Raw genomic sequence first — 12925 nt, forward strand, 5'->3', positions numbered from 1 at the left:
GTCTTTCTAAATAAAATCATATTTGCTCTCAGCTTTGTTTAATCCGAGATATAAACTTATTCTTTCAAAACCTCTGCCTCGCATCCCCTTCACATTTGCTTATCATATGTAAATCTACCCTAGTGCTTTGCCCTTGCATAGTTTATCCCTGTTTCATATACCAACCACTCGAATGTCTTCTCATCTGTCGTTCGCTTTGCCTGATCCGCCCAGGCATTCCAAGTGCTGAGTGACAAGAGTCTCAGGCAGCAGTACGATCTGTATGGCGAAGAGGGAGCACAACGTGCACAACAACAGGGCGCGCGCGGCGGAGGCATGCAAGGAGCGTATGGACAGGTAGGTACCGAATACATAGGTCTCATGGGCTGTGTATGTGTGCGTGTGCCTAGATTTGTATCTATATGTATGTGGGGTGAATGTGCATATTGTCTAGCGGTATGTTTGAGTGTAGTACATATCTGGGACAGATGTATGTACATACATGGACGGCTACTAGTATTTTTCATCGAATAGATACTCACCTGGGATCACATACACTCACACGCAGATCCATGCATGCATGTGATGCCATCTCATAGTTTACATCTGTACATACCTTGTTATCTCTAAATAAGCGAGAAATGAGAGTTTGAAATTACGTTAGCGAGAATGGACGCATATTTATACTTGCAGCTGCTGTTAAGTTGCTTACATAAGTGTGTGTGCTTCATGGCATATTTATACTTGCAGCTGCTGTTAAGTTGCTTACATAATTTTGTGAGCTTAAGGCCGTTGTGGGAAGACTGTGATCAACGTAGTGCCCATGTGGCAGGCGTTTGGCATGTGTCACAACAAAGATTTGCCGTACCAAGCTCCGCGTTATCATCGAACCAATAGCCTTATCTACCCCCCATGAGAACTCAAGCATACGGCCACGAGATAATAATCCCCATAAGTGTCTCTGATAGTACCCCACGGTATACTACACACACCCTGCCATCTCATCCCTACTACACACACCCTGTCTTTCCATCGCGTGCGTAGGCGTTTACACCTGAGGAGATATTCCAGATGTTCTTCAATGGCGTGCGTCCCGAGGATTTGAGGAGGGGCGGTGGTGGCGCAAGGCGCACACACCAACAACCCGGCTTCAGGACGTTCCAATTTGGCGGACAACAAGCGGTGTGTGTGTGTGTTGGGCTTGTTGTTGTCTTCATGTGCGTTTAGCCTTGTGTGTGCGATCGTACTACCCCCTTGGATTGCATTCATGTTCGTATGGGCTTCAGCCTGGTTTCAATGCATATGTAATTTCCTTTTTTCGTGTGTTTGTGTGGGCTATATGTACGCCTGCGTATATCAAGAAAGGCTCCTACCAAGCCCATCTGCGTGATTATTCCCATTTTTAGCACCAACATGGCATCTCAAGTTTTTTCCCTATCTTTCGCAATCCTTGTGATCTATTAGCAGGGTCACAGCAACGGCTCGGGGATCAGTTTCATGCACATACTACCGTTCGTGCTGATGTTCCTTCTGTCCATGCTGAGTGGCGGTAGCGATATCAAACCGTTTGACCTGGTAGGTATAGCGCAAAACGCATGATGTACCCCAGTATCGATTGCTTGTGTACTTCACGTATTACTTTATATCTCCTTCTGCCTCGCAAGAATGAGCTTTCAGTGGGGGAAGGAGGTACACACACCGTTGTATCGCCGTATACCCCGTTGTTCTTTAGTATTGCAAACGTGTGTGGTGCGACGGAAGTAGGCACCGCTGATGGTACCAACCTCACATATCCATGGATAAACCTCACGCATCCATGGTTAAACTTCACGCATCCATGGCTAAACCAATTCCCGACGCACAATGTTCATGAACTTCTTCTGAGTTCTGCGCATGAGTACACCCGGTTTGTATATGCATGGTATGATGGCAAGCATTCTCATTCATGTAGGAGTGCGCGTCTATTCTGTGTGATCTGTTTGTATCGAATGAGTCCGCACGTACATGTGATGTATACAAGTGTGTTTGGGCAGGTCTGTTGCGTATCATCCAAAACGTTACATTACATAGACACCAACGGATGGCTGTTTATTAATCTGCAATATATAAATAGTCTTTTCTGCTATCTTCGGTCCTATTTCTGATTGTTGCATATGAATTCGCCCATCGTAGTTTTTTTTTCTTTTTATCTTTATTATGGGTTCCTCATCCCGTGGCATTCTGCGCACCCACTTGCAGCGTCAAACCTCAGACCATCCCCTGCCCAGGCGAACCACCACCAGGGAAGTGCCGTACTTTGTACGACGTAATTTCAACCAAGAATTCCAGGGCAAACCTCGAGATCTCAGTCGCATGGAAGAGACGGTATGTATGATGACAGTATTTTGAGTGGGCTCAAACGGTCGACTTGGATACATGCTACTACATGGACGTACAGGATTGCTTGTAACATTGTACGTGAATGTCTACTTGTCTACCTGTGAATGCTAGTATTGGTTTTACTTTTTCAATTGATAGCATGCATACGACTATTCGTCTATCCGGTATCCATAGATACATATCCGCTGGTTCGCCCATGTATAATGTATATGCATATCCCTTTTTTTTATGTACTTCCGTGTAAAGAATCTACGGTACATACGCTCACTGTGCTGTGCATCTATGCGTCTGTAGTCGCATCTGTAGTGCGCTGCGCAGCATCATTGTTCAGCTCCTGTCAACGTCCCATTGACAAGGGGTTGAGATTGGCTTGACCGACCGTGTGCCCTCATCGAACACTACAGGTAGAGAAGGAGTGGCTAATCAAAACGCAAAACCACTGCAACTCGGAGAACTATAATATGAAGCGCAATCTGGACGCGGCCAAGTACTACAATGGTGTGTTGAGAGATTTAGTGTGGTATACGCCACACAACAATGCTTGGTGTATCAAACACTTCAATGTTATGGCTGCGTTCGTGTTGTGGTTGTCGTGACTTCTGTTCGTACTTGCAATTGACACGCGGTGTTGTTAGTGCGGCGAAATACAAATACAACGAGCTTGTAGTATCTAGCGGGTGCTTGCTATTTGTCCATGATTGAATCCCGCAGAATTTCAGCCTCTACTTCGGGCGCGTTTCAGCCTTTACTTCGGGCGCCTATTCACCAAAAGGTGCGCAAATATTTGCTATTACTAACCGCATTTATGCATTAGAAAGCATACGGCTGGTCCTGCTATCTGCAAAGATGGTGTGTGCGCCACACCCGGAATATGACCGATTATAGTTGCAACTACCTAAATCTATAGTGCATACTTGCGTATCCGCTATCCTGAACCACCTATTCCAAGCTGACCCATCGATCTATGCCCACTTAGATGCGAAAAGGATAGAGAGAGTCATGAATACCAGGAAGCCGTACTGTGAGCAATTGAAGGCGTTCAAGGACGGTAACCTGGGCGAATACTTAAATGGGGCCAAGGAGAAAGTTAGATCGGTGCCTCGTTAATCTGTGCGGCGTTAACCTTAGGCACGGGTCTACAACTCTGCATGTATCTATATACATCTCTAGGATTAGAATAAAATTTAGGATGTTTTAAAAAACCCCTTTTGGACAATATGCACATCTGTAAATAGTGCTCTAAATTTAAAATTGACTGGGAGAAAAATAGTTTGTTTTAACCGAACGCAAGAGGCTATCTGCGTATGATACATTGATAATTTAATAAAAAGGATTGAAGCAACTCAGTGAAGCTCAAGGCGCCTCAAAACCGGGACTCGGTGTTCAGGACCTATCTGCCAGACCCCAGTCGACTATTACTAGTAGGGTAGAGACTAGTAAAAGAGACTACTTGTTCTAGTAGAAGAGAGGAACTGTTTAGCGAGGTTCTTCTAAGCTCGTACATATAATATATTCAAATTATGAGTTATGTTATGTAGACAGTCCAAACTCCAAACTCCAAACTCAACTTTGTGATACTTTTTCTATAAAAAAGTATATGTTACGTCACTCGCTAAAATTACATCACATGTACAAAAGAGATGAAACGAAGACTACTGGACGTACGTTTTCATCTGCGTACGAATTCGACCAATCATGATTGTATATCTATAAAGAGAACCTTTTAGCCAGTCAAAATACAATCTACATACGAATAATAGTGTGTAGCTTTTCGGTCGCAATTTGTAGCAAAGGTACATTTTGTATAGTTTTTTTACAGAAAACAACCGAGATCTCAGCAAACAGCAACCGTACAAAGTTCGGCTTTAGGGATCTTGCATGTGATATTCACCTCACCCTCTGAGACAGTGAGACTCTGAGGCTCTGACAGACTGACACTGACGGACTGACGGTCTTGAGACGGCTGACTCTGACAGACTGATCTCATAGTAAATACGTCTCCACTCTCCACTCCCAAAAGCCATGGTCCAGCCGACAAGAAGTGGGGCACCGGCCAGAACAAAATTGGAGAAAAACTATAAATCGAACCCAGTTGGGTAATTGAAATTCAGTCTTGCATTTTCGTTGTTAAGTACGCATCAGACACACAAAAATATCTATATCCACATATCAAGCATTTGCGACCTCGATAAATAGCACGTTTCCCGTAATACTAGTTAACACCAGCGTCACTCTATCCCCAGCAGCGACAATGGGGGCTTCCGTGCAGAGGCCAAATATGGCTTTGGCACGACGAGCGGGCTCCTCTGTGGAGCCCGCTCAAATGTCGGCCATTGTGCCGTTCCTCTTCTTGGTTCACGCGGAGATGCAAGCGTTTACTATTTTTGCTTTGTACGTTGCTCTATCTCAGAGCATCCAGTTTTCCTCTGCTGTTACGCCTGCGAATTATTCTGCGACGTCAACGACAGCCCACGGACAACAAACGACGCGTGATAAACAAGACAGCTCATCGTCAAGCAACACAACTAACTCGGAATTATCATCATCGGCGAGTAAATCTGTGGCTAATTCGAATACGAATAGGATTACGAAAACGCATACGCAACAGCCAAGTCTAACCTGGTCAGCTAACACCGAGTTGAAGCTCGCCGCATTGCAATCTGAAATTGAATTGCAGTGTATTGATACCAATCCCGAAACTTACCAACACAGACAACAACGTAGAGAACCCCCGAGCGAATTTACAAGTCAGAAAAACAATCAGTCTCTTTTTGGTTTTGCCGAGCCAAGAAACAACGAGCAGTCCAGCGAATACGATCTTATTGGAGGCAGCAATACCGTTTCCCACAACCATCAACGAGTCTCTTGTATTGCCACAAGAAGTTTACAATTATCAGATACCAACAATCATTATGCAACAATATCATCCCTACCGTATCGCTCCTGTGTACAACTACAGGCCGGCGGCGCCAGTTCCCAAAGCTCATCAGCACTCATCCGGGTATAGTTTCTGTCTGAAGTGCCCGCCTGTTGTGGTCGGTGTTCCAGTCCCAGGGGAGCTTCGTACCACAACCGTCGTAAGACGAGGTCACCACGAATTGTCCCGTGATTTGCAAAACAAGGAAGCTGCGAAGAAGAATAGAGGACGAGCAAAGGCTTACAGTGACTATCTGGAGCGAGTAGCCCATCGGCTGTCCTGGGAGAATAGATGCCGTGAACAGCGTTTGTACACGGCGAAGGTGCGCAGCAAACAGCTAGAGGCGGAAACACAGGAGCTCATGAATGCGCTGAGGTCTGCGATCCAGGCTAAAGAAGCAATCGAGTTGGAAGCACTGCTCGCGTTCGAGGTGTCACCTGCTTCGACTGTCATGGCATCTGCCGAGTCAACCCCCGCACAACCGGTGACAACGGCGTCACGTGGTGTACTGCCGATGCAGACGTTTGCTTGGGCACAATCGATGGCTGTGGATTCCGATCCGAACATAGCAGCTTTAGAACTTTTACCAGATTTCTCGACACTTCCTATGTCTTATAGGTGAACTATACTAAATGCAAGTGTGATGTTAGATCGATATATATATATGTAATGAAATAAAATGTATTGAAACACATTGGCGGTATCGGGTATGTTACCGAGGTATCTTGAATACAATCGCAATACATACTTCCCGCAAATGCTGCATGTTGAAGATATACTCATTTTAATGTTTGAATGTGTACCAACACGCTGAGATGGCATGTCCATATGCTACCTTGCGGCTGGCGGTACCAACTTACTGAAGAAATATCTCGCAGAATGTCATGTCGGAATGTCGAGAAGTTGCGGTTTTAACTTACGGCTGCTTGGCTAGTGTGGAAATTAGACAAGCTGGCCCTGATGAACTTGCCCCACTAAGTCTTGGAGAACAACTCCGTATATAATATTGATATTATAGAGCGCCTCTAAACTGACAGCACGTCGACTTGAGGAAAAAGGCTGAATAGTTAAAAACATTGGCGGCAGCAATTTAGAACGGGACACAGCAAAGAGAACAAAGCCTTTTGTACAATGGTACAAACCCTAATTTTATAACATATTGGATTGCGCGGACATATATATATTCTTCGTCATCAATAACGAAAGCTTGAGCACTCTTGAGCACATTCGTATAAATATCAAACTACGCACATGAGGGCGCGGCCAATAGCGCGCGCGACCAGATTCAAGTATATTAGCAATTCGGCTTGTAGATGGTGTCTCTACTCTGATATATTAGTTTGTCTACAACATGTATTATCATCCTACTCCTGGATGTACTATGCACTACACGGTTCATGTACACGCTCGGTAATGTATATGAAGTTAGCCATCCAATCGAAAAAGCTTGAAGCACGATAGCGTCATCACCTGAATTGCCTCAATGATTGCTGAGACATTCAGTAGGAAAGTAGCCGGTGCCTTTATTAGAATATCTGCAACAAGCATGGTTGTCAACTAGCTGGCGATTGCACTTGCGACAGGAATTCTTTGGTACGCATTCGGGACAACAAGCTCTAAGTGGTTGCTATCGAACTTTTGGGGCTGCCCTTCCTCTCCTTCCTCATCTTGTTCTTCTTCCTCGTCCTGTTCAACTTATCAGATATTTTCATTGCCGGGGTTATCAACAAACCAAAATTCATTGCAATATCGGTACAGCGATGGTACTCGCCATTGTTTGGAGTATTCCAGAACCACTGCAATACGCAAACATTTGGGCAGGTCATGTCTGCTGGAAGGCGATACTCGACGCTGAAATGTTTCCTGCCGTTGACGTTGTTTACACGAGTTTGACCATCGTCGGCGCGTCTGAGCATCATCATTCTGGCTCCCATAGGAACCCTGTTGATTGTCACACATCTTAACAAAGTCGTTGTTGTGAGCATGAGTAGTCTCCCACTCCACCTTAATAGTATGGCCTTGAACGTATTTAGCTCAAATACCACCAGCTCAGGTGCCGCCACAGCCGCAGATAATACTGAAGAAGAGCGGACGGAACTACTACTCTGGCCAGACAATAATATTCAATAGATATCAGTATATCATTGTAGCAGCAGACTGATACCCTCGACTGCACCGTAACCCCAAAACTAATAACGTCTGACAAATTATGTGGGTATGCTTAAGCGCATTCCTACGAATATCAAGTTATACTTGAGAGAATGCGGACAATATCGCGCGCGACAACACTGGTTCTCCAAATGTGTATGTAGTTGTATATGGTTCAAATACATTTTTATAGGAGTATTATTAAAATCATAATTTAATTGGCCATTATAGTGTTCTCGTAAGTATGCTAGCAATTCGACGTTGAGCTGGTCGCTTTATTCTCGTACGTTTTAGCTTGTCTAAACCATTTATTATCTTCCGACGCCTGGTTGTACTATCGTGCGTGATCCAATCGAAAGGGAAAAGCTGTGCTTAGTTGCAAGCTAGCACAATCGCCTGAATTGTTTTGGTTTTCTACTCACAGCAACTGTTGGCTAGGCACTTGGAGGAAGCGTAGCCGGGGCACTTATTTGAAAATCTGCAACACGCACGGTTGCCAACCAACTGACGATTGCGTTCACGACAGGAATTCTCGGATACGCGCTCGGAACAGACCATCTCCAGGGGATTATTGCCGGATTTCTGAGGCTGCCCATCCTCCTCTTCATCCTCTTCATCCTCATCATTTTCGTCTTCGACTATGTCCTGGTTATTATTTCCGTTGTTACCATTGTCGGGAACACCAACGTTCATGGGATTAATTCTGATATCGGTACAGCCATGGTACTCGCCGTTGTTTGGGGTATCCCAGAACCACTGCATCACACAACCATTTGGGCAGGTCAGGTCTGCTGGAAGGCGATACTCAACGCTGAACCGTTGCTTACCGTTGACATTGTTGACACGAGTTTGGCCATTGTCGGCGCGTCTGAGCAGGTTCTCATTCAGGCATCCATTGGAAACCTGCTGTTTGTCACAAACGCGCATCTCGACAAAGCCGTTGTTGTGGGCGATAGTTGTCTCCCACTCTACTTCAATGGTCTGACCTTGAACGTATGTTGCTCGAATATTACCAGCTCCGGTGCCTCCTTTGCCACAGATTGCTGAAGAGGGGCCAGCGGAATTGCCACCGCGGGCTGTTGGGCTACGTAGGAATCCATGAGCTTGCACCGTAGCGGCGGCGCAGATCAGAACAATAGCAGATGTAAATTGCATGATTTTGGATTAACGCTGGAGAAATCGGGAGATGGTTTGCAAGATGTAATGTGATGAAAACCATTGTTCATAGGTATTATTTATATAGCAAAAGATACAGTCCGTGTGCGAAGGTATAGATTGAGTGACTAGAATTATTGTAAAAGCCGCATAGGTAACATCCTGCACAGCTCAGGTCATCGCACATTGTTGCCATGTACCAGAACATAGCAGATTCTCAAGCCAACCCGGAAATACTCTTCGTAGTTCCTATGTGTGTAATTTAGCCGTGTGTTATAAAACAAATACCGAAGACTATTGGATAGTACCACCCCCGGCAATTTTATAGATCTAAGACCCCAGGCAAGAGTGTATTTACGCAGCAAGCATATTGATTCTGTTGACAATTATTCTGAGCCTTTGTTTTTCAACATAAATCTTCCATAGACTATTCACCATGGAAATCTAATTATCTAATCGTTACAGTGATGATGAGATACTTAAAAAAAATATCGCACGCCTGACGAGTGAATCGCAGTGTGTCGCAGGATCTTTTTGGTCGCATATATTTACACAAATATTTCAGACCTGGTTGGTCCTAAATACATTCGGGCTCGTCCGTTCTTCCTCATATTTTTTCATATGGTCAAGCTAATATTATTATTTTTTAAATACACTTTTTTTTATGAGCATAAAATTAAGGGTTTTTTTAAAGTTCTGTTTTAGTTTATGTTTTTTGTTTTTTGTTTTTATTACATATATAAAAAGTATTTATATAATTTTTTTACATAGAGAGGACCTACATAGTTTAAAAAATACGACCTTATCAGCCATCAGAGCTCAGAGGCTCAGACATAGACTCAGAGCCTCAGCGGCTAGAGCCAGAGGACCCACGCCCCATAGCGGGCCACGGCCTCTGTCAGCTCTCAGCTCTCTCTCTCTCTCTTTCTCACGCCGCGCACCTCTGGCCTCGGGGCTCAGTCCTCAGGGCTTCAGGTCCTCGGCTCGCCGGCGCCCAGAATCCCAGACTTCTTGAGAGTTGAGACTCCAGACAGCGAGCCGTAAATGCCAATAAAAGCTCAAAAAATGGGCAATATTCGAGCGTGTCGTTGTATCTCCGTGAACCGATCAGTCCCGATGTGATGCTGAACCTCCGAAAATATTGGACTATTAGAGGAAATTTAGCAAGTGCGGCGAATGGCACTGTATTCACTATTTATTTTTTCCATAAAACCAGGACAACTTGGGCCCTCATTTGAGTATATCTTGCCGACTCTGAATACAACCTATTTTTGGAGTATTAATATTTTGGCGGTTCGATTTTGATCTAAATCTCTCTCGCAAAAAAATAAAATTCATATTTACTACACTCCTGTTTCCCTGACCCCGACGATCTTACGTGTGCACATAATATACACACACGCAACCACTTGAATTTCACTTGCCTCTAATTACTAATACAACAGCATACAACATTGTAGCGAGCTACTCCACACTAGGGTATTGTTATGTAGGAAGAGGCATTAATAGTGTGACACGCACGAGATCAAAGACACCATGTCGAGTGAGTATGGATGGGCACTCAAGAGCTTAGACGGCGATCGCTTCAAGGAGGGAATCCTTCCAGGCGGCGAATATGAAAGCGTTGGCCTACAGAAGCTTGTCAAACGCAGTCCTTACAGCAAATATAAAAATCATCGAGGAATGCTGAAGTCATTGCGAGGTGCACGGGACCGAATCCTTGCCTGTAAGTTCTGAATTGAGATACTTGGATTCAGATAATCTAGACGTAAGGTTTCAAGGCATGCAGTTGGTACGATAGAAGGGTATGTTGATGTAATAAATTTTCAAAAATTAAATTTGTACAGTGATAATTGTATGCTCGGTCTTTTCACAGTGCCACAAATATGTGTGTGTCTACAAATTGAATTTGTGATCCATACTGCTGCGTAACTAACCAATATTCAATCAAACTTGGCACACTGTTACTGAACAAATATCACGTATGTGTATGCTCATATATATATAACATCGATGTTAGTGTCACTGCTGTGCGTGCTCTTGTTACTAGGGATCAACGAACTTATCACCTCTAAATCAACATTCATTTAGATTATAGCTACACACAGCAGATCTGTAAAGTGCAGATTATAAACTACTCAGCTTGCACTAGTTACTGCTGCAAATATCCATCACTATGCTTAATGTATTCAGACACAACCGTGACAATTTATAGCCATATGTGCTATCTGATTTAATTACAACAAGAGAACTTACAGCGTTATGGAGATCTCTTCTGTCGATTTGATAGAACAAGATGTATTCGTGTACTCGTTTCAAGACACTAGTCGACAATATTGTACAACAAGTCTTGTTGTTTTACGTGGTAATCTGACGCTGATTTGTATCTTTCTGTGATTACTGCAGTAAAAACTTACGTAATTGAGTTATAAATTTCTTACAATATACTAGAGTAGCATCTCACACGACACTGTATTGTACTTGTGCGTAATCGAAACGCACCTAATACATAAATACACACAACTTGCTGTATGCGACTTACATATTGTGAACTCTAATCGTTACAGTAATCCGCATAATAACTATAAACGTATCCTTATTCTACTCTAAATATGTGCTCGCTGATGCCGTAGTGTGATGTGAATATCTAAATCTCGTTCACTTACTTTAGAATGAATATGTAAAGTGAAATATTACTCATCACAATTGACACCGCGACACTGCACACACACGCACACTCATAGAGACAAGATACGTCCAGCTACAAATGTAATGATGTGCTTACAATACTTTCGCCTCTGTACGTATCGTTTGTTCGGGTGTGAGTTCAATGTTGTAAATATGTTTTTTTTTGTCCGGCAAATACAGTGATACTATTTTAGTACAGTGACATTTTTTACACATGTATATTTAAATTACTAAATTTTTGCAGATTAAATATTGGTGATTTATGCATATGCTATGTATTAGAGTAGTATGTGCCTGAACTGACTATCCGACGAGATACATGTATATAGCAAACTGTGGGTGCACTCAGATTGTGTCTATTCATGTACTTCAGAGTTCTTCTTGTAATATGATATTGACCATCACGATTTAGTAGAGTACACATGACTATAATACCCTTCTTTATACTGGTGATTGTACAACATCGATACATTATCAACTGAGATGTATCTTGAAAATTGAAGACACCACACAACACACCTAGCTTGTTATCCGAGATCGTGGCCTATTGTACTAAAGTTCGGCGTGCCACTTATTTGAGACACTACTGTCTGTCTACCGGGATAATTTTTAGTGCTTGACCTGTCTATCAGTAATGAAACACAAGTCTCCTCGGAAACTTAATATGGTTTCAAAACCATTAACACATACAAAACCACAGCCATATATTAGGAGTACACTGCAGCTCTATATGGCACATAATGCGATAATGCGTGTATATAAGCCTGTTTGTTTCATTTCTTACGCAATCAAGTATCTTCACCCATACATTATAATTCGATGTCCAAGAAAAACACGATTGCAACATTAGGTTCACAATTGTTCTTTTTTTTCCATATCCGACTAAATATCCGAGTGTGTTTGTAAGATGTTGCGTGCGCAACTGTTTAAATGTGAAAATTGTTGAAGGTTATGAAGCTCTGAACGCCCTGTACTTAGGAAAAGTCAAGTGGCCACAAAACTCAATCCAATACTGACTTATAATTACTAGGAGATCGAGGCGCGGTAATTTGTACTAATGAAATTTGAGAGAACATCAGTTGCGACTTGCATGTCATTGGTTTAATTTGAAATTTGCATCAATGGAATTTGAGATATTTAACATCAGTTGCGTGTCATCAATTTGATTCGAATCCTCAGACGAGACCTCCCTTCATAAATTCCCCAAGACATGCGTACCCCTAAAATATAAATACTACAAATTCAGACAGTTTTGTACGCGTTGCAACACATTTTACCTCAGAGTAAGCATAGGCTTATGGTACAGGACTACGTTTCCAATGCAAACGATATACACAAAATTGTGCATACGTTGTGACTCTCACCTACATTGTCTGGATCTCTATTTGAACTATGACATCTGTGACCATTATTAAACAAACAGCTCTCTGCTACATGAATTGTAGACGTGTAAATGATCGTTTATTTGTTAGAAAGTTCAAGGCAATGTTTGGCGCCTCAGCACTGGTAGTCACGATCATTTACGACAAGCTGACAACGCAACTTCACACCCATGCTACACTAACACATATGTCTATGGGTATGCACTTCTTAGCATGCTACCCAAAGGATGATGTCGGGGCATCAACATTCAGAGTCACCACAAAGACATATATATGT

The 12925-nt window shown here is 43.0% G+C and overlaps 3 protein-coding genes across 3 annotated transcripts in view; 2 read left to right on the forward strand and 1 right to left on the reverse strand.

The window, feature by feature from the left end:
• Positions 1–3517, forward strand: part of SARC_04525 (hypothetical protein) — a gene marked incomplete at its 5' end in the record, with an annotated part of 4852 nt that extends 1335 nt beyond the window's left edge. The window contains 6 exons of the mRNA XM_014301633.1: positions 214–336; positions 1024–1161; positions 1444–1554; positions 2218–2343; positions 2763–2856; positions 3335–3517. Of these exons, the coding sequence (XP_014157108.1) occupies positions 214–336; positions 1024–1161; positions 1444–1554; positions 2218–2343; positions 2763–2856; positions 3335–3465 (723 nt within the window). The remainder of the gene's footprint in view (positions 1–213; positions 337–1023; positions 1162–1443; positions 1555–2217; positions 2344–2762; positions 2857–3334) is intronic.
• Positions 3518–4609: 1092 nt separating this feature from the next.
• SARC_04526 (hypothetical protein) lies at positions 4610–5897 on the forward strand (the record flags this gene model as incomplete). Its single annotated transcript, XM_014301634.1, has 2 exons — positions 4610–5105; positions 5149–5897. 2 exons carry the CDS (start codon positions 4610–4612, stop codon positions 5895–5897), a joined length of 1245 nt encoding a protein of 414 aa, XP_014157109.1.
• A 1746-nt stretch (positions 5898–7643) lies between these two features.
• On the reverse strand, positions 7644–8951 carry SARC_04528 (hypothetical protein). Its single transcript, XM_014301635.1, has one exon. It carries the CDS (start codon positions 8576–8578, stop codon positions 7838–7840), a length of 741 nt encoding a protein of 246 aa, XP_014157110.1. The 5' UTR covers positions 8579–8951; the 3' UTR covers positions 7644–7837.
• Between the last annotated feature and the right edge of the window lie 3974 nt (positions 8952–12925).

The sequence above is a fragment of the Sphaeroforma arctica genome (assembly GCF_001186125.1).
Source record: "Sphaeroforma arctica JP610 unplaced genomic scaffold supercont1.258, whole genome shotgun sequence".
Taxonomy (NCBI): Eukaryota; class Ichthyosporea; order Ichthyophonida; genus Sphaeroforma; species Sphaeroforma arctica.